At 42.0% G+C, this 21968-nt stretch overlaps 1 protein-coding gene and 1 long non-coding RNA gene across 4 annotated transcripts in view; one reads left to right on the top strand and one right to left on the bottom strand.

The window, feature by feature from the left end:
• The window catches only part of LOC118947094, a 179924-nt gene that overhangs the window by 109865 nt on the left and 48091 nt on the right, over positions 1-21968 (bottom strand). The window lies entirely within an intron of this gene.
• On the top strand, positions 6651-18234 carry LOC110491260 (tripartite motif-containing protein 16). Of its 3 annotated transcripts, XM_036972179.1 has the most exons (6): positions 6656-7316; positions 7737-7832; positions 11773-12006; positions 13521-13680; positions 13806-13865; positions 14097-14724. In XM_036972179.1, exons 1-6 carry the CDS (start codon positions 6720-6722, stop codon positions 14621-14623), a joined length of 1674 nt encoding a protein of 557 aa, XP_036828074.1. In that variant the 5' UTR covers positions 6656-6719; the 3' UTR covers positions 14624-14724. The 3 variants fall into 3 exon arrangements, with proteins under 3 accessions (XP_036828073.1, XP_036828074.1, XP_036828072.1); XM_036972178.1 differs by lacking the exons at positions 11773-12006; positions 14097-14724 and adding an exon at positions 18023-18234 and having other exon boundaries at positions 6651-7316; XM_036972177.1 differs by lacking the exon at positions 11773-12006 and having other exon boundaries at positions 6657-7316.

Here is a 21968-nt window from a genome sequence, read left to right as displayed (position 1 = left end):
GTAGCTCTCGTAGCGCCGAACAGGCGGGAGACTCCGGCAGCGCTGGAGAGGAGGAAGCCCCTGTAAGGATGGGCCGGAGAGACAGCCTGGTACGGGGGGCTGCCACCGGAGGGCTTGTGCGTGGAGGTGGTGACGGATAGACCGGGCCGTGCAGGCGCACTGGAGCTCTTGAGCACCGAGCCTGCCCAACCTTACCCGGTTGAATGGTCCCGGTCGCCCTGCCAGTGCGGCGAGGTGGAATAGCCCGCACTGGGCTATGCAGGCGAACCGGGGACACCGTGCGCAAGGCTGGTGCCATGTAAGCCGGCCCAAGGAGACGCACTGGAGACCAGATGCGTAGAGCCGGCTTCATGGCACTTGGCTCGATACCCACTCTAGCCCGGCCGATACGTGGAGCTGGAATGTACCGCACCGGGCTGTGCACCCGCACTGGGGACACCGTGCGCTCCACAGCATAACACGGTGCCTGCCCGGTCTTTCTAGCCCCCCGGTAACCACAGGAAGTTGGCTCAGGTCTCCTACCTGGCGTAGCCATACTCCCTGTGAGCCCCCCTCCAATAAATTTTTGGGGCTGACTCTCGGGCTTCCATCCGCTCTGCCGTGCTAGTTCCTCATAATGCCGCCTCTCTGCTTTTGCTGCCTCCAGCTCGGCCTTGGGGCGGCAATATTCTCCTGGCTCTGCCCAGGGTCCTTTTCCGTCTAGAATCTCCTCCCAAGTCCATCTCTCCAAATAGTGCAGCCTCTCCCACTGCTGCTGCTGCTGCTCCTGCTGCTGCTTTTTCCGTTGCCCATTACCACGCCGCTTGGTCCTGTTGTGGTGGGTGATTCTGTAATGACGTTCGTCTGTAGGAGGAGAAGCGGACCAAAAAGCAGCGTGGTGGTTACTCATGTTCTTTAATTAGTGGAAAACTGAACGATACATGAAATAACTTAAATCTACAAAACAACAAACGGAACGTGAAAACCTATACAGCCTATCCTGTGACAACAAACACAGAGACAGGAACAATCACCCACAAACACACAGTGAAACCCAGGCTACCTAAGTATGATTCTCAATCAGAGACAACTAATGACACCTGCCTCTGATTGAGAACCATACTAGGCCGAAAACATAGAAATGCCCCAAAACATAGAAAAACAAACATAGACTGCCCACCCAACTCACGCCCTGACCATACTAAATAAATACAAAACAACGGAAAATCAAGGTCAGAACGTGACAGATATGGTAAGAGTCAATGTGCAGGGGTTTAGGTTCGTTAGGTTAGTTTAACATGATAAATTATGGTAAGAGTCAATGTGCAGGGGTTTAGGTTAGTTTAACATGATAAAATATGGTAGGAGTCAATGTGCAGGGGTTTAGGTTAGTTAGGTTAGATTAACATGATAAAATAACAGATATGGTAAGAGTCAATGTGCAGGGGTTTAGGTTCGTTAGGTTAGTTTAACATGATAAAATATGGTAGGAGTCAATGTGCAGGGGTTTAGGTTCGTTAGGTTAGTTTGCACATGTAGGTAGGGGGGGAAGTGACTTTGCATAGGTAATACACAGTTTGTAGCAGCAGTGTACAAAACACTGCAAACAGCAAACTTAATGATGGTGTTGGAGTCGTGCCTGGCCACGCAGTTGTGGGTGAACAGGGAGTACAGGAGGGGACTGAGCACGCACCCCTTAGGCTGCAGATTCTTTCAAACAATTAATTATAAGATTTACAACAATGGAGTAGTTAACCGATCCGAATCCTTTTCTAGAAACTACTTCCTCTCCTCTATATGACAGTTAGCAGATGTGTAGAAACAGAGTATAGAAAAGCTTGTCTGTTCAGATTGCTGACGTTGACGAAGGCTCACACTCTTCTCTGTTTATTCCTGCCCGTTTCTATAGAGATGAATTCCTTCAGATAGAACTGAAAACGGGATGTGTCACACGGTCGTAACCCAAACGGCTCTTAGCTGTGCGGCCTTGTGACTAAGTCACACAAAGACACGCCTGAATCAGTGAAGAAATACAAGCACATAACAAGACAATTCTCTAAGGTTAATTCAACATATCAGGTCTAATCTAAATATAATTTTTTCCACCATTGCAGCCCATCAGGAAGTCCATGATCCAGTTGCAGAGGGAGGTGTTTAGTCCCAGGCTCCTTAGCTTAGTGAGGAGCTTTGTGAGCACTATGGTGTTGAACGCTGAGCTGTAATCAATGAACAGCATTCAGCATTCTCATGTAACTGATCCTGTTGTCCAGGTGGGAAAGGGCAGTGTAGAGTGCCATTGGGATTGCGTCATCTGTGGATCTGTTGGGGCAGTATGTGAATTGGAGTGGGTCTAGGGTTTCCAGGATGATGCTGTTGATGTCTGATTTGATTTCAATAGGGGCACCTATATACCACACCTATGTGTGCAGTCCTTTGAGTGTTCACAATGTTTTTAAAAATTAAAGACAGCGGTAGGAAAAGTACCCAATTGTCATACTTATGTAAAAGTAAAGATACCTTATAAGACAATGACTCAAGTAAAAGTGAAAGTCACCCAGTAAAATACTATTTGAGTAAAAGTCTAAAAGTAAAAGTATTTGTTTTTAAATATACTTAGGTATCATAAGTAAATGTAATTGGTAACATATTAATAATTTCAAATGTCTTATAATCCATTGGAGAATAAAGAAGTGAGAGCATAGATCTCAGAGATATCCTATTGGCTAATGTAGCAGTAAGCCCTTAAGGATCAGACCCTTTTTTCAATTTTCGGCCTAAAATAACAAACCCAAATTTAACTTCTTGTAGCTCAGGACCTGAAGCAAGGATATGTATATTATTGATACCATTTGAAAAGAAACAATTTAAAGTTTGTGGAAATTAATGTAGGAAAATATAACACATTAGATCTGGTAAAATATCATACAAAGGAAAAAAAATATTTGACATGCAAGAGAAAGGCCATAATGTACTATTCCAGTATAGGCGCAATTTAGATGTTGGCCACTTGATGGCATCAGTGTATGTGCAACATTTTAGACTGATCCAATGAACCATTGCATTGTAAGTGCTGTCAACAGCTCTCTAGGAGGCTGTTGAGGCCCTATGCTCCTCTAGGAGGCTGTTGAGGTCCTATGCTCCTCCAGGAGGCTGTTGAGGTCCTATGCTCCTCTAGGAGGTTGTTGAGGTCCTATGCTCCTCTAGGAGGTTGTTGAGGTCCTATGCTCCTCTAGGAGGCTGTTGAGGTCCTATGCTCCTCCAGGAGGCTGTTGAGGTCCTATGCTCCTCTAGGAGGCTGTTGAGGTCCTATGCTCCTCCAGGAGGTTGTTGAGGTCCTATGCTCCTCTAGGAGGTTGTTGAGGTCCTATGCTCCTCTAGGAGGTTGTTGAGGTCCTATGCTTCAGTATGATCCTATGAACCAATCTGAAGTCAGATGGGGCTTCTACATAAAACAGGACATTTCATTGATAGGACCGTGGGAAAGGTGGGTCTCCATCAACCATGTTAGAAACTGATTGACACCATAAACCATATGTGTTCTACATCCTGGGGTTTACCCATCACCTCCTCCAGTATTACGGTCATCACCACAGCAGATAGATAACTGTGTTCTACATCCTGGGTATTACTGTCATCACCACAGCAGATAGATAACTGTGTTCTACATCCTGGAGTTTACCCAGCACCTCATCCAGTATTACTGTCATCACAACAACAGCTAGATAACTGTGTTCTACATCCTGGGTATTACTGTCATCACCACAGCAGCTAGATAACTGTGTTCTACATCCTGGGTATTACTGTCATCACCACAGCAGCTAGATAACTGTGTTCTACATCCTGGGTATTACTGTCATCACCACAGCAGCTAGATAACTGTGTTCTACATCCTGGGTATTACTGTCATCACCACAGCAGATAGATAACTGCTGATGTAAGACTCCAAGCCAAACATACTGAAAACCAACCATTTTGAATTGCAGGTTTATTAATAGTTTTAATTATTTTTTTTTTAAATGTAACCTTTATTTAACTAGGCAAGTCAGTTAAGAACAAATTCTTATTTTCAATGACGGCCTAGGAACAGTGGGTTAACTGCCTGTTCAGGGGCAGAACGACAGATTTGTACCTTGTCAGCTCGGGGATTTGAACTTGCAACCTTCCGGTTACTAGTCCAATGCTCTAACCACTAGGCTACCCTGCCACCTCTACACTCTAACCACTAGGCTACCCTGCCGCCTCTACACTCTAACCACTAGGCTACCCTGCCGCCTCTACACTCTAACCACTAGGCTACCCTGCCGCCTCTACACTCTAACCACTAGGCTACCTGCCACCTCTACACTCTAACCACTAGGCTACCCTGCCGCCTCTACACTCTAACCACTAGGCTACCCTGCCGTCCCTACACTCTAACCACTAGGCTACCTGCCACCTCTACACTCTAACCACTAGGCTACCTGCCACCTCTACACTCTAACCACTAGGCTACCCTGCCGCCTCTACACTCTAACCACTAGGCTACCCTGCCGCCTCTACACTCTAACCACTAGGCTACCCTGCCGCCTCTACACTCTAACCACTAGGCTACCTGCCACCTCTACACTCTAACCACTAGGCTACCCTGCCGCCTCTACACTCTAACCACTAGGCTACCCTGCCGCCTCTACACTCTAACCACTAGGCTACCTGCCTGGCGCCCCAACAAAATCTTTATCTTTACCCCTCTAATAAATACTGCTACAATATGTATATACTGTATTCTAGTCAAGGCCTGTCCTATTTAACTACTACTGTCCACTTCATATGTATATACTGTATTCTAGTCAAGGCCTGTCCTATTTAACTACTACTGTCCACTTCATATGTATATACAGTATTCTAGTCAAGGCCTGTCCTATTTAACTACTACTGTCCACTTCATATGTATATACTGTATTCTAGTCAAGACCTGTCCTATTTAACTACTACTGTCCACTTCATATGTATATACTGTATTCTAGTCAAGACCTGTCCTATTTAACTACTACTGTCCACTACATATGTATATACTGTATTCTAGTCAAGGCCTGTCCTATTTAACTACTACTGTCCACTTCATATGTATATACTGTATTCTAGTCAAGGCCTGTCCTATTTAACTACTACTGTCCACTTCATATGTATATACTGTATTCTAGTCAAGGCCTGTCCTATATAACTACTACTGTCCACTACATATGTATATACTGTATTCTAGTCAAGGCCTGTCCTATTTAACTACTACTGTCCACTTCATATGTATATACTGTATTCTAGTCAAGGCCTGTCCTATTTAACTACTACTGTCCACTTCATATGTATATACTGTATTCTAGTCAAGGTTCATCCTATATAACTACTACTGTCCACTTCATATGTATATACTGTATTCTAGTCAAGACCTGTCCTATTTAACTACTACTGTCCACTTCTTATGTATATATATATAATATCTATCAATGCTTGTCCTAATATTTTCTTTTACTTTTTAGATTTGCCCTCTGTGAGCGAGAAACACAAGCATTGTTAGATATTACTGCCCTGTTGGAGCCAGGAACACAAGCATTGTTAGATATTACTGCCCTGTTGGAGCTAGAAACACAAGCATTGTTAGATATTACTGCCCTGTTGGAGCCAGGAACACAAGCATTGTTAGATATTACTGCCCTGTTGGAGCTAGAAACACAAGCATTGTTAGATATTACTGCCCTGTTGGAGCTAGAAACACAAGCATTGTTAGATATTACTGCCCTGTTGGAGCTAGAAACACAAGCATTGTTAGATATTACTGCACTGTTGGAGCTAGAAACACAAGCATTGTTAGATATTACTGCCCTGTTGGAGCTAGAAACACAAGCATTTCACTACACGCGCAATAACATCTGATAAATATGTGTATTCGACCAATAAAATAACATTTGATTGTGTTTTTTAAAGTGTTAGATAATTCTCAATCCTCGTTGTGTCTTGTCTAAGAACAGTCCTTATCTGTGGTACTGTATATTAACTATATACCACACCTCCTCAGGCCTTATCTGTGGTACTGTATATTAACTATATACCACACCTCCTCAGTCCTTATCTGTGGTACTGTATATTAACTATATACCACACCTCCTCAGGCCTTATCTGTGGTACTGTATATTAACTATATACCACACCTCCTCAGTCCTTATCTGTGGTACTGTATATTAACTATATACCACACCTCCTCAGTCCTTATCTGTGGTACTGTATATTAACTATATACCACACCTCCTCAGTCCTTATCTGTGGTACTGTATATTAACTATATACCACACCTCCTCAGTCCTTATCTGTGGTACTGTATATTAACTATATACCACACCTCCTCAGTCCTTATTGATTAATTACAACACATAGGTGTATTATAAGGCATTATAAAGGCCATTAGAATAATGATACATACGTACTTCATAGAAACTGTTACCCTTCATATATTCTAACAAAGTTGTTTTCTTTAGTATTTCTTAAGGGATCTAAACTTGGAACAAAACTATTTGTCTCCCTCTTGCTGTTGCATGCAGTTCCTCTCTCTCTTCCTCCATTCCTCTAACCCCTCCCTCCTTCTAACCCCACCCCTCTGGCAGAACCAGAAAGTCCCTCCCCTTCCCCTTCCCAGAAACTCTCTTCTGAGGAAACGAAACTGATCTGAGTCTCTGTGTCGTCTGTCTGTGTGAGAGTGAACAACCGTCCAAATGGCTCAACAGGGAGTTCTGCTGGACCAGGACCAGTTCTGTTGTTCTGTCTGTCTGAATCTACTGAAGGAGCCGGTCACTACTGCCTGTGGACACAGTTATTGTAGGAGCTGTATTGAGGGCTGCTGGGATCAGGATGATCTGAAAGGGGTCTATAGCTGTCCTCAGTGCAGACATACCTTCCCTACAAGGCCTATGCTGATGAAAAATAACATGTTGGCTGAGGTGGTTGAGAAACTGAAGAAGACAGGACTCCAGGCTGCTCCCCCTCCTGCTCTGTGCTATGCTGGACCTGGAGATGTGGCGTGTGATTTCTGCACTGGGACCAGAAAGCAGAAAGCCCTCATGTCCTGTCTGGTGTGTCTGGCCTCTTACTGTGAGACTCACCTCCAACCTCACTATGAATTTCCTGCATTGAAGAAGCACAAGCTGGTCAAAGCCACGGCACAACTACAGGAGAAGATCTGCTCTCATCATGACAAACTGCTGGAGGTTTACTGTCGTACCGATCAGCAGTGTATCTGTTATCTGTGTACAATGGATGACCATAAAGGCCATGATACAGTGTCAGCTGCAGCAGAGAGGACTGAGAAACAGGTAAGACCAGAACAACTTGTTGGTGGCTGTCTGATAAACAAAGAATTAAAGATACAGTAGGAACTAAATCTATTTGAATATGAGATCATTATATTATATACAATATGAAATGGATCCACAAATATGAACACAAACCTTGAGAATATTGAGTTTGTTACAAATGTATCACCATTTTCTAAAGTCAAACACTATTATCATTTTGAATGGCCTTTTATGAGTCCAAAGTTCAGTCTCAACCCCTTGATACATGTAGGCCTACCATAAAAACTATAATCATTCACATAGCAACATAATATAATATTGTAAAGGGACTTCAGGATTGTCGACCTTCCTCTCTATGGGTCCTATGTCACATTACTATACTATTGATCTACTGGACTAATAAAGCTTGATAGCTCATTGAAGAGTGATTCTCCACAGAGGCAGCTGGGGATGAGTCAGCAGAAGGTCCAGCAGAGATTCCAGGAGAGAGAGAAGGAGCTGAAGGAGCTCCAACAGGCTGTGGAGTCTCTCAAGGTGAGTATTGTTGACCAGAGGAGACACACCATTTCACTTCTCTCCTCCAGTCAGAGAGAGAGAGAGAGGGGCCCCTATTCAATCCCACTGATCCCACTGTTGGGAACAGGCTGTCTGGACCCCTATCAGAGAATAGACTGGTTCATGTAACCAACTGGGCTGCCTCATCACATAACCATGAGGAACCATGACTGACTCATGTCCCCTATACATTAAAATGGAACTGTCTCTCTCTCAATTTAATTCAATTCATAGGGCTTTATTGGCATGGAAATATATGTTTACATTGCCAAAGCAAGTGAAATAGACAATAAACAAAAGTGAAATTAACAATCAGAAATGAACAGTAAACATTACACTTGGAAGGGATTTGGGGGATGGGGGAGGGACTATTAGAAGTTAGTAGGACTCTTTTATTTTCTCAGAAGTACTGAGTTAGGTAGGAGGATTTAGAGGGGTGTAAATCGTGATTGAACACACTCCAGCCCAGTAGGTGGCGCTATGCACCTCTTAAAGGATGGGTTTCTACTTTTTGATAAAAAGCGTGCAAAATTTCAACTTCCTGCTACTCATGCCAGGAATACAGTATATGCATATGATTAGTATGTGTGGATAGAAAACACTCTGAAGTTTCTAAAACGGGTTCAATCATGTCTGTGACTATAACAGAACTTATGTAGCAGGCAAAACCCCAAGGAAAAACTGTTCAGAAAAAAATAAATCCCTCTGGCAGTTCCCTGAATTGTCTTTGTCAAGGGAAATTAGATAGCGCCCAGTTTACAGTTCCTACAACTTCCACAGGATGTCACCAGTCTTTGGAATTGGGTTGAAGTTAATAATTGGTGAAATGAAGAAGAGGCAGAGGTTACACTGTGGATTATGTAAGAGAGAATATCGTGCATGTATTGTTGACTTGCTGTTATTGAATACAGATCAACCCGTCAACAATTTGATCGATTATTAACGTTTAAAAATACCTAAAGTTGGATTACAAAAGTAGTTTGAAATATTTTGGCAAAGTTTATAGGCAACTTTTGAAATGTTTTGTAGTGACGTCGCGTTTTGGAAAGCTATTTTTTTCTGGATCAAAACGGGCTTTATAAATGGACATTGTGGGTATACATGGACGGAATTAATCGAAAAAAGGACCAATTGTGATGTTTATGGGACATATTGGAGTGCCAACAAAGAAGCTCGTCAAAGGTAAGGCATGTTTTATATTTTATTTCAGCGTTTTGTGTAGCGCCGGCTACGCTAATTCTTTTGTTTACATCTCGTTCAGGTGGTTCAGGGGGGGTGCATGCTATCAGATAATAGCTTCTCATGCTTTCGCCAAAAAGCATTTTTAAAATCGGACATGTTGGCTGGATTCACAACGAGTGTAGCTTTAATTGAGTACCCTGCATGTGTGATTTAATGAAAGTTTGAGTTTTATCGCATATTATTTGAATTTGGCGCTATGCATTTCCCCAGGCTATTGGCCACACGAGACGCCTCCATATCCCTAAAATAAGATTTGAGGACCTCCATTATATCATAGAAGAAGAAGTTGGTCTGTGAGGGTTTTGTTGTTCTTGAGGAGGGCTACTATTCTTTTCTCTTTTGGTTTTCAAGTATTTTCAGAATGTATTAAAGCCAAAGCTAAAGCTTCCCTAAACAACTCAATATATCAGTCAATATATTTTCTCTGTGATTTATTTTCTCTCCGTCAACCGTTCCATCGCATCTTAACCGTCTTACCGGGCGGGCACTAGGACCCGGGGGAGGCTGCTGCTGCAGAGGCTGCTGCACCGCTCGTGACTGTCAGTCCTCCTTGTAGCTCATTGGTTAAGCTGTGGCTCGAGACTGTTAACAGTTAACGGACAGGAAACGGCTCTGACAGGACACATTCATGTCGAGGCAGTGATGTGAATGTGTGGTAAGTTAGAATAGAGAGAGAGAGTTTTCACTACTATAGACTTTGGTCATAATCAAAGCTTTGTTAACCAATAGGTTTTTATGTGAGGCTGCCTGTAAGTTACAGTGTAACAGACGTTACTAACGGTAACGGTGTCTTTTAAATTCGACATAAGTTATGTGGCGATGATATCTAGTTAACGTTGTATTTAATGTAGTGTAATGACCTGACTAGATCATAAAGGAACAATTGTCCAGACAGAGGATTGAGTTACGGATTGACGGTTTATTAGCAACTTTACACAGGCTACTGTTTGGCCTTAGCTCACGCCAAATAAATGAAAGATACCCCACAAGCCAATCGGGACCTTCTCTTGTGAAGCCCAGACGTAAGAGAGAGAACAAAGGCTGAACCTTAACTTCCAATGCCCCGCCCCCTCCACGCCACTCCGCCAACCACCAGGATGCCCGGCATCAGAACATCCCAGGCATTCCTGTGATTGGCAGATAGCAGGTTGATTGGCATGTCGGACCCCGCGAACACTGGGAACTGGTAAGTACAACACAACCACCTACTAGCCGAACACATAACACACAGCTGTCTGTGCGGGTCGCTACAGTAGTTTTACTATCTGTGTCAGGCTATAAATGACACAGATAATATCTAGTTAACGTTGTATTTAATGTAGTTTTACTATCTGTGCCAGGCTATAAATGACACAGATAATATCTAGTTAACGTTGTATTTAATTGATCACAGCTTTCTGCTTTCCATGTAGAGTTTTTCGTAAAAAACATTACATTTGACTATTTTGTCAGTAATGGCTGCAAAAATTGGAAAAAATCTTATTTTATCTTTGTCAAACATGAGATGACACAAACACACAGAGACAGTGTTGTGGCAAAGCTACCAGGAAACTATCAATCATGGGAACATTGCTCAGGTTTTGAACATCTGACCATGCTGGTGATATTGCAGAGAGAAGGGAGTATCTGAGGAGAATTGTTGTGGTCACATCAATGTAAGGAAGACAGGGACTCTCTTTCCGTGCCAATGATGAATCTAGTGAAAACACAAATAGAGGGAACTCTCAATAGTAAAACTAAAATAAAACTCAAACAACTTCCTAGATACATCATGCTGAACTGAGTTTACCAAGAACTACGGTATTGATGTCAAAACAGAAGACATGTTGGTGGACAGAAACTTTCTTGCCCGGAAAAGAGAGGCTGATGTTCTGTACCTGTCTGTCCAGGAGGGAGGAGAGTAGAGCAGGATCAAGAGGTGTTCTGTACCTGTCTGTCCAGGAGGGGGGAGAGTAGAGCAGGACCAAGAGGTGTTCTGTACCTGTCTATCCAGGAGGGAGGAGAGTAGAGCAGGACCAAGAGGTGTTCTGTACCTGTCTGTCCAGGAGGGAGGAGAGTAGAGCAGGACCAAGAGGTGTTCTGTACCTGTCTGTCCAGGAGGGAGGAGAGTAGAGCAGGACCAAGATATGTTCTGTACCTGTCTGTCCAGGAGGGAGGAGAGTAGAGCAGGACCAAGAGGTGTTCTGTACCTGTCTGTCCAGGAGGGAGGAGAGTAGAGCAGGACCAAGAGGTGTTTTGTACCTGTCTGTCCAGGAGGGAGGAGAGTAGAGCAGGACCAAGAGGTGTTCTGTACATGTCTGTCCAGGAGGGAGGAGAGTAGAGCAGGACCAAGAGGTGTTCTGTACCTGTCTGTCCAGGAGGGAGGACAAGTCCTGGTGGACCTGACTCAATGAGGTGCAGAGAGGCTACTGAACCTACTGTCTTTCTCTCTCTCTGTCTCTGTCTCTCTCTCTCTCTCTCTCTCTCCCTCTCCCTCTCTCTGTCTCTCTCTCTCTCTCTATCTCTCTCTCTCTGTGTCTCTCTCTCTGTCTCTCTCTCTCTGTCTCTCTCTCTCTGTCTCTCTCTCTCTGTCCCTCTCTCTCTCTCTCTCTCTCTCTCTCTCTGTCTCTCTCTCTCTCACACTCTCTCTCTCTCTCTCTCTCTCTCTCTCTCTCTCTCTGTCTCTCTCTCTCTCTAGCGCTCTGCACAGTCAGCAGTGGAGGACAGTGATCAGATCTTTACTGAGCTGATCCGCTCCATTGAGAGAAGGAGCTCTGAGGTGAAGAAGCTGATCAGAGCCCAAGAGAAGGCTCAAGTGAGTCAAGCTGAAGGACTCCTGGAGCAACTGAAGCAGGAGATAGCTGAGCTGAGGAAGAGAAGCACTGAGCTGGAGCAGCTCTCACACACAGAGGATCACATCCATTTCCTCCAGGTAACTAAACTGTCTTGTTACATGTGATATGAAATTAACTTCATGTGAAACTATTCATCTCAATAATTATGTTGTCCTCTCTCTCTCTCTGTCCGTCCATCTCTCCCTCTCTCTCTGCCCGTCCCTCTCTCTCTCTGTCCGTCTCTCTCTCTCTGTCCGTCTCTCTCTCTCTGTCCATCCCTCTATCTCTCTGTCCGTCCCTCTCTCTCTCTCTCTGTCCGTCCATCTCTCCCTCTCTCTCTGTCCGTCCCTCTCTCTCTCTGTCCGTCTCTCTCTCTCTGTCCATCCCTCTATCTCTCTGTCTGTCCCTCTCTCTCTGTCTTTCCCTCTCTCTCTGTCTTTCCCTCACTCTCTGTCCGTCTCTCTCTCTCTGTCCATCCCTCTCTCTCCCTGTCTGTCCCGCTCTCTCTCTGACCGTCCATCTCTCTTTGTCCGTCCCTCTCTCTCTGTCTGTCCCTCCCTCTCTCTCTGTCCGTCCCTCTCTCTCTCTCTCTCTGTCCGTCTCTCTCTCTCTCTGTCCGTCCCTCTCTCTCTCTCTGTCGGTCCCTCTCTCTCTCTCTGTCCGTCCCTCTCTCTCTGTCCGTCCCTCTCTCTCTGTCCGTCCGTCCCTCTCTCTCTCTCTCTGTCCGTCCCTCTCTCTCTGTCCGTCCCTCTCTCTCTGTCCGTCCCTCTCTCTCTGTCCGTCCGTCCCTCTCTCTCTCTCTCTGTCCGTCCCTCTCTCTCTGTCCGTCCCTCTCTCTCTCTCTGTCCGTCCCTCTCTCTCTCTCTCTCTGTCCGTCTCTCTCTCTCTGTCCGTCCCTCTCTCTCTCTCTCTGTCCGACCGTCCCTCTCTCTCTCTGTCTCCGTTTGTCCCTCTCTCTCTGTCCGTCCCTCTCTCTTTCTCTCTGTCCGTCCGTCCCTCTCTCTCTCTCTGTCTGTCCCTCTCTCTCTCTCTCTCTCTCTCTCCGTCCCTCTCTCTCTCTCTCTCTCGCTATATCTGTCACTCCCTCTCTCCCCCTCTGTCCCTCCCTCTCTCTCCCTCTCTCCCTCAAACTCTCTTTCAGTCCCTTGCTCTCTCTCAGCCCCTCTCTGTGTCTCTCTCTCTGTCCAGAGTTATCAGTCTCTCTCTCTCTCTCCCTCTCTTTCTCCAGAGTTATCAGTCTCTCTCTCTCTCTGTCTCTCTCTCTCTCTCTCCAGAGTTATCAGTCTCTCTCTCTCTCTCTCTCTCTCTCTCTCCAGAGGTATCAGTCTCTCTCTCTCTCTCTCTCTCTCTCTCTCTCTCTCTCTCTCTCCAGAGTTATCAGTCTCTCTCTGTCTCTCTCTCTCTCTCCAGAGTTATCAGTCTCTCTCTCTCTCTCTCTCTCTCTCTCTCTCTCTCTCTCTCTCTCTCCAGAGTTATCAGTCTCTCTCTCTCTCTGTCTCTCTCTCTCTCCAGAGTTATCAGTCTCTCTCTCTCTCTCTCTCCAGAGGTATCAGTCTCTCTCTCCCTCCCTCTCTCTGTCCAGAGTTATCAGTCTCTCTCTCTCTCTCTCCAGAGTTATCAGTCTCTCTCCAGTATCAGTGTATCTTCAGACTTACCCAGCATCGTTGTCCGTCCTCTTCAGTACTTTGGAGATGTGAGTAAGACTGTGTCTGAACTGAGAGAGAAACTAGAAGACTTCCTTAAAGGAGAATGGACCAAGATCTCCACTACAGGTGTGTTGAAAACAATAAGAACATCAACTTTAGACCATTGAAAGTTCCCTACTAGTCATATACATGTGGAATATGGTCTGATGATAACATTCCCTCTCTCTGTCAATGTGTTTGTGTGTCTGTAGTGAATATAGTGGATGTTGTACTGCCTCCAGAGCCCAAGACCAGAGAACAGTTGTTACAATTTGAGTCTCTTTATTGTGAAGTAACTAACAGTCTCTTTTTACTGACACTCCTAACAATCCCTCTAGAAATATATAGCAATAGTAGATCTAATCAAAGACTGGGTATCTATCTGACTCCTCATATTTCTCTGATTTGATCTCTGCTGTGCTCTAATCAAAGACAGGGTAGATACAGTATCTGACTTAACTTATTGTTCTGACTCCCCTCATTGGTCTCTGCTCTTCTCCCAGATTCCTGTCAGCTCACAATGGACCCAAACACAGCAGGCACACTCCTCTCTCTGTCTGAAGGGAACAGAAAGGTGACCAATACAGGCCAAGTCCAACCATATCCTGACCATCCAGACAGATTCACCAACTGGTACCAGGTTCTGTGTAGAGAGGGTCTGTCTGGACGCTGTTACTGGGAGGTGGAGTGGAGTGGTGATGTTGTTTATACAGCAGTCTCATATAAAGACATCAGCAGAACAGGGACAGATGGTGGATTTGGAAACAACAAGTCCTGGAGTTTAAAGTGCTCTAGAGGTGGTTATTGTTTCAGACACAATAATGTTGTGACTAAAGTATCAGGCCCTCAGTCCTCCAGAGTAGGAGTGTACCTGGATCACAAGGCAGGTACTCTGTCCTTCTACAGTGTCTCTGACACAATGACCCTCCTCCACAGAGTCCAGACCACATTCACTCAGCCCCTCTATCCTGGGTTTTGTTTCAATTCTATTTTCTATGGTACTGCTATAGCTGAGCTGGTTAAACTGTAGTAGGGTCCACATAGATACTAGTCATGCTGGTGTAGTCTATAGCTGAGCTGGTTAAACTGTAGTAGGGTCCACATAGATACTAGTCATGCTGGTGTAGTCTATAGCTGAGCTGGTTAAACTGTAGTAGGGTCCACATAGATACTAGTCATGCTGGTGTAGTCTATAGCTGAGCTGGTTAAACTGTAGTAGGGTCCACATAGATACTAGTCATGCTGGTGTAGTCTATAGCTGAACTGGTTAAACTGTAGTAGGGTCCACATAGATACTAGTCATGCTGGTGTAGTCTATAACTGAGCTGGTTAAACTGTAGTAGGGTCCACATAGATACTAGTCATGCTGGTGTAGTCTATAGCTGAGCTGGTTAAACTGTAGTAGGGTCCACATAGATACTAGTCATGCTGGTGTAGTCTATAGCTGAGCTGGTTAAACTGTAGTAGGGTCCACATAGATACTAGTCATGCTGGTGTAGTCTATAGCTGAGCTGGTTAAACTGTAGTAGGGTCCACATAGATACTAGTCATGCTGGTGTAGTCTATAGCTGAGCTGGTTAAACTGTAGTAGGGTCCACATAGATACTGGTCATGCTGGTGTAGTCTATAGCTGAACTGGTTAAACTGTAAACTGATTTGTTATTAATTAAAATTCAATACAATGTTTTAATCTTGTACATTTCCATGAATCATGATGTCTGGTGTTGATGTATATTGGTTGTCATTCAGAACCATTGATATGTTTTCTCAGTTGGTTCTCTGTCTCTATGTAATTCTCCTCAGTATCATTGATCAGCTTGTTGGCTCGGTCCTAATTGATGTGTTCTCTGTCACCTGGAGCTGCATGGAAAATGGTCCAGGAACTAAAGGACAATTCAGGACTAGTCAGCCCACTGCAAGCTGGTATCACTTACTTTCTACTAAACTATATGGTCTGGTTTCCCAGACACAGATGAATCCTAGTCCTGGACTAAACAGTATGTTCAATGTAGATGTCCAGGAAACCGGCCCTAAATGTGTCATCTTTCATCCTCCCATACTGCTCAGTCCAGCAACATTAAACCTGTCCAGCAGGTGGTGGTGTTGACCAAACAATAAAACCAGCAGATATCTTGACTTGCCACTCAGTATATCAGTAATGTTCAGAATAGTACTTTAATATCATTGGAGATTGATGGTCTTTTTAATCCACTATCCAGAGTCAGGAACAGATGAAGTTAGGTCTGCTACTGTTCAGTGATTAAATATGATTTATGGTGATGGGAAATAATAAAAAACACTCAACTTCATCTAGTAATAGTTTTCCTTTGTTATTTATTCCAAGGTGTGTCTTTAACTTGTAAATGTACTGTGTGGAGGTGAGCTAGTGGTGTGGCTGATAGAATAGAATGAAAAGGGAGGAGGGGAGGAAGAGGGGAGGAGTGAAGGGCTGTTCAAGAAACCAGATGAGGAAGAGGAAGATGTTCAGGGGAATTACTGTCTCTGTTCCAAATGGTTCCCTATTCCCTACGTAGTGCACTACGGTGCTTCTGACCAGGTCTAAAGTAGTGTTCTACGTAGGGAATAGGGTGTAGATTTATTACAATATCATGCTTTAGTGTTTGGCACAACAATATAGTAGATCTCCACCCCCCCACTTCCTGTCTGTCATCCCCCAGTTCTGTTAAGACTTCCTCTCATTGAACTGGGCCTCATTCTAAATGGTAACTTTGTATTGATAGTCCATACTGGGCTTTACTATGGTTCTACATACAGTATCTGTATTGATAGTCCATACTGGTCTTTACTATGGTTCTACATACAGTACCTGTATTGATAGTCCATACTGGTCTTTACTATGGTTCTACATACAGTACCTGTATTGATAGTCCATACTGGTCTTTACTATGGTTCTACATACAGTATCTGTATTGATAGTCCATACTGGTCTTTACTATGGTTCTACATACAGTACCTGTATTGATAGTCCATACTGGTCTTTACTATGGTTTTATATACAGTATCTGTATTGATAGTCCATACTGGTCTTTACTATGGTTCTACATACAGTATCTGTATTGATAGTCCATACTGGTCTTTACTATGGTTCTACATACAGTACCTGTATTGATAGTCCATACTGGTCTTTACTATGGTTCTACATACAGTATCTGTATTGATAGTCCATACTGGTCTTTACTATGGTTCTACATACAGTATCTGTATTGATAGTCCATACTGGTCTTTACTATGGTTCTACATACAGTATCTGTATTGATAGTCCATACTGGTCTTTACTATGGTTCTACATACAGTACCTGTATTGATAGTCCATACTGGTCTTTACTATGGTTCTACATACAGTATCTGTATTGATAGTCCATACTGGTCTTTACTATGGTTCTACATACAGTACCTGTATTGATAGTCCATACTGGTCTTTACTATGGTTCTACATACAGTACCTGTATTGATAGTCCATACTGGTCTTTACTATGGTTCTACATACAGTACCTGTATTGATAGTCCATACTGGTCTTTACTAGCAGGGGGCAGTAAAACCCTATGGACCAGAAAGCGACTGCAGTGTGCTCCAGTCTCCAGCAGGGGGCAGTAAACCCCTATGGACCTGAATGGTACTGCAGTGTGCTCCAGTCTAAAGCAGGGGGCAGTAAACCCCTATGGACCTGAAAGGGGCTGCAGTGTGCTCCAGTCTCCAGCAGGGGGCAGTAAAACCCTATGGACCTGAAAGGGGCTGCAGTGTGCTCCAGTCTCCAGCAGGGGGCAGTAAAACCCTATGGACCTGAAAGGGACTGCAGTGTGCTCCAGTCTCCAGCAGGGGGCAGTAAAACCCTATGGACCTGAAAGGGGCTGCAGTGTGCTCCAGTCTCCAGCAGGGGGCAGTAAAACCCTATGGACCTGAAAGGGACTGCAGTGTGCTCCAGTCTCCAGCAGGGGGCAGTAAAACCCTATGGACCTGAAAGGGACTGCAGTGTGCTCCAGTCTCCAGCAGGGGGAAGTAAACCCCTATGGACCTGTAGGGGAAGTGAGGAGTAAAAATCATAGGTGAATTTTCATTGATGTTTCCACGGAGACCTGAATCATATCCACGAGGCACCAAACTGAAGAATATGAACTGAAACACGAAGGAACTAACTGATCTAAAATAATTCTGTTGCTAAATGTTTTGCTACAGTGTTCTCTAACAAATAATACCCTGGATTCAAATACTATTTGAAATCTTTCCAACACTTTGAGCATTTCCTTTGTCCTCCAGGTGGGCGGGGATTGTTTGTACTTTTAGGACTTTTCTATTGGTTCCATTACAACAAACTCAATCAAACACTGCTTATTAAGTATTCAACATTATTTTAACGCAGGTCTGTTTCCACATGCAATAAGCCTGTAACGTCTTGTATGATCTCATCAGGTAAAGGTGTGTCAAATGGAAGGGCAAGTCTCACCACTGAGAGGAAAACATCACTGGTCCACCTCTGCATCAGGTCAGCTATGTTGATCAGTACTGTCCCAGGGATGCTGGGAGCAGAGATGAACTCCCCTGACCTGGTACCACCTATGGAGTTGTCATTTTAATATCAGTTTAACCCCATTACTGCTATAACACATAAACCATGTTAATAGAATGAAATGGATCCAGGTTCCATTTATTCTACATTAGATTTACTGCCTGTGGATCACTTCTCCAAAGTGGTCTGAAATCAAGATGACTGCAGGTCTGAATCCCAAACTAATGGGGGGAAATGGATCCATCTAATAAGATGGTATTTAGAGGTATGGAGAAAAACATCACAAACTGTACTATTGGGGTGAACAAATTCCATTAACATACATACAGGGCATTCAGAAACATTTTGTCACGTTACAGCCTCATTCTACAATGGATTAAATAAATCATGTTCCAATTCAATCTACACACCATACCCCATAATGACATCACAATACTCCACATTGACCTCACAATACTCCATAATGACATCACAATACTCCATAATGACATCACAATACCCCATAATGACATCACAATGGAACCTTTCTATTGGGGTGAACAATCCCCTTAACATACAGTTCCAGTCAAAAGTTTGGACACACCTACTCATTCAAGGCATATTTTTACTATTTCCTACATTGTAGAATAATAGTGAAGACATCAAAACTATGAAATAACACATATGGAATCATGTAGTAACCAACAACGTGTTCAACAAATTAAGTGGAGGCCAGGTCATCTGATGCAGCACTCCATCACTCTCCTTCTTGGTCAAATAGCCCTTACACAGCCTGGAGGGGTGTTGTCCTGCTGAAAAACAAATGATAGTCCCACTAAGCACAAACCAGATGAGATGGCGTATCGCTGCAGAATGCTGTGGTAGCTATGCTGGTTAAGTGTGCCTTGAATTCTAAATAAATCACTGACAGTCACCAGCAAAGCACCATCACACCTCCTTCTCCATGCTTCACGATGGAAAATACACATGCTGAGATCATCTGTTCACCTATAGTTATCTGTACTTAATCCTATAATGGCCCATATATAGTGAACTATAGTTATCTGTAGTTATTGGTATAATTCTATAATGAACTATAGTTATCTGTACTTATTGGTATAATTCTATAATGAACTATAGTTATCTGTACTTATTGGTATAATTCTATAATGAACTATAGTTATCTGTACTTATTGGTATAATTCTATAATGAACTATAGTTATCTGTACTTATTGGTATAATTCTATAATGAACTATAGTTATCTGTACTTATTGGTATAATTCTATAATGAACTATAGTTATCTGTACTTATTGGTATAATTCTATAATGAACTATAGTTATCTGTAGTTATTGGTATAATTCTATAATGAACTATAGTTATCTGTAGTTATTGGTATAATTCTATAATGAACTATAGTTATCTGTACTTATTGGTATAATTCTATAATGAACTATAGTTATCTGTAGTTATTGGTATAATTCTATAATGAACTATAGTTATCTGTACTTATTGGTATAATTCTATAATGAACTATAGTTATCTGTACTTAATGGTATAATTCTATAATGAACTATAGTAATCTGTACTTATTGGTATAATTCTATAATGAACTATAGTGGTCTGTACTTAATGGTATAATTCTATAATGAACTATAGTGGTCTGTACTTAATGGTATAATTCTATAATGAACTATAGTTATCTGTACTTAATGGTATAATTCTATAATGAACTATAGTAATCTGTACTTATTGGTATAATTCTATAATGAACTATAGTGGTCTGTACTTAATGGTATAATTCTATAATGAACTATAGTGGTCTGTACTTAATGGTATAATTCTATAATGAACTATAGTTATCTGTACTTAATGGTATAATTCTATAATGAACTATAGTGGTCTGTACTTAATGGTATAATTCTATAATGAACTATAGTGGTCTGTACTTAATGGTATAATTCTATAATGAACTATAGTTATCTGTACTTAATGGTATAATTCTATAATGAACTATAGTTATCTGTACTTAATGGTATAATTCTATAATGAACTATAGTGGTCTGTACTTAATGGTATAATTCTATAGTGAACTATAGTTATCTGTACTTAATGGTATAATTCTATAATGAACTATAGTGGTCTGTACTTAATGGTATAATTCTATAGTGAACTATAGTTATCTGTACTTAATGGTATAATTCTATAATGAACTATAGTTATCTGTACTTAATGGTATAATTCTATAATGAACTATAGTTATCTGTACTTAATGGTATAATTCTATAATGAACTATAGTTATCTGTACTTAATGGTATAATTCTATAATGAACTATAGTTATCTGTACTTAATGGTATAATTCTATAATGAACTATAGTTATCTGTACTTAATGGTATAATTCTATAATGAACTATAGTTATCTGTACTTAATGGTATAATTCTATAATGAACTATAGTTATCTGTACTTATTGGTATAATTCTATAATGAACTATAGTTATCTGTACTTATTGGTATAATTCTATAATGAACTATAGTTATCTGTACTTAATGGTATAATTCTATAATGAACTATAGTTATCTGTACTTAATGGTATAATTCTATAATGAACTATAGTTATCTGTACTTATTGGTATAATTCTATAATGAACTATAGTTATCTGTACTTAATGGTATAATTCTATAATGAACTATAGTTATCTGTACTTATTGGTATAATTCTATAATGAACTATAGTTATCTGTACTTAATGGTATAATTCTATAATGAACTATAGTTATCTGTACTTAATGGTATAATTCTATAATGAACTATAGTTATCTGTACTTAATGGTATAATTCTATAATGAACTATAGTGATCTGTACTTATTGGTATAATTCTATAATGAACTATAGTTATCTGTACTTAATGGTATAATTCTATAATGAACTATAGTTATCTGTACTTAATGGTATAATTCTATAATGAACTATAGTTATCTAAAGAACTTAGATTTGGAAACAATGAAAGTATAAAATAAATATTATTGTGGCCGCTGCAGATTGGGAGTTGTGTGTTTCATCTGTTCTGGATGGTTCAGTTGAGTGGAGTTATTCACCTGTCTTGTTCAGGTGGTTCATCTGACCAGTCTGTTCAGTCTGTTTGAGTTAGGATTGTGTTGTCTGATTCAGTTTGTTCAGTCTGTTTGAGTTAGGATTGTGTTGTCTGATTCAGTTTGGCCAGACTTGTTTGTTCAGTCTGTTTGAGTTAGGATTGTGTTGTCTGATTCAGTTTGGCCAGACTTGTTTGTTCAGTCTGTTTGAGTTAGGATTGTGTTCTCTGATTCAGTTTGGCCAGACTTGTTTGTTCAGTCTGTTTGAGTTAGGATTGTGTTGACTGATTCAGTTTGGCCAGACTTGTTTGTTCAGTCTGTTTGAGTTAGGATTGTGTTCTCTGATTCAGTTTGGCCAGACTTGTTTGTTCAGTCTGTTTGAGTTAGGATTGTGTTGTCTGATTCAGTTTGGCCAGACTTGTTTGTTCAGTCTGTTTGAGTTAGGATTGTGTTGTCTGATTCAGTTTGGCCAGACTTGTTTGTTCAGTCTGTTTGAGTTAGGATTGTGTTGTCTGATTCAGTTTGGCCAGACTTGTTTGTTCAGTCTGTTTGAGTTAGGATTGTGTTGTCGGATTCAGTTTATTCAGACTTGTTTGATTAGAACTGTTTGAGTTCTTTCATCTTATTGAATCAGTCTGAGTCAGGTGAGTCATTCAATTCATCTGGGGCATTTATTCCATCTCATTCATCTGTCCTGTTGACTGTTCTGTTACATACAGTTTGGAGTGGCAACTGTCCATCTGCATGGTGGAATAGAATTAAATTAAAGACCT

This window comes from Oncorhynchus mykiss, unplaced genomic scaffold, assembly GCF_013265735.2.
Source record: "Oncorhynchus mykiss isolate Arlee unplaced genomic scaffold, USDA_OmykA_1.1 un_scaffold_121, whole genome shotgun sequence".
NCBI lineage: Eukaryota > Metazoa > Chordata > Actinopteri > Salmoniformes > Salmonidae > Oncorhynchus > Oncorhynchus mykiss.
This window is presented reverse-complemented; position numbering and strand designations above follow the sequence as displayed.

Excerpts from the sequence above, each read along its gene's own strand:
- LOC110491260 (XM_036972179.1), top strand. The coding sequence starts at position 6,720 with ATGGCTCAACAGGGAGTTCTGCTGGACCAGGACCAGTTCTGTTGTTCT. Across the intron at positions 12,007-13,520 it reads ATCACATCCATTTCCTCCAG|AGTTATCAGTCTCTCTCCAG; the intron begins GTAACTAAACTG and ends CTCTCTCTCCAG. Across the intron at positions 13,681-13,805 it reads GACCAAGATCTCCACTACAG|TGAATATAGTGGATGTTGTA; the intron begins GTGTGTTGAAAA and ends GTGTGTCTGTAG.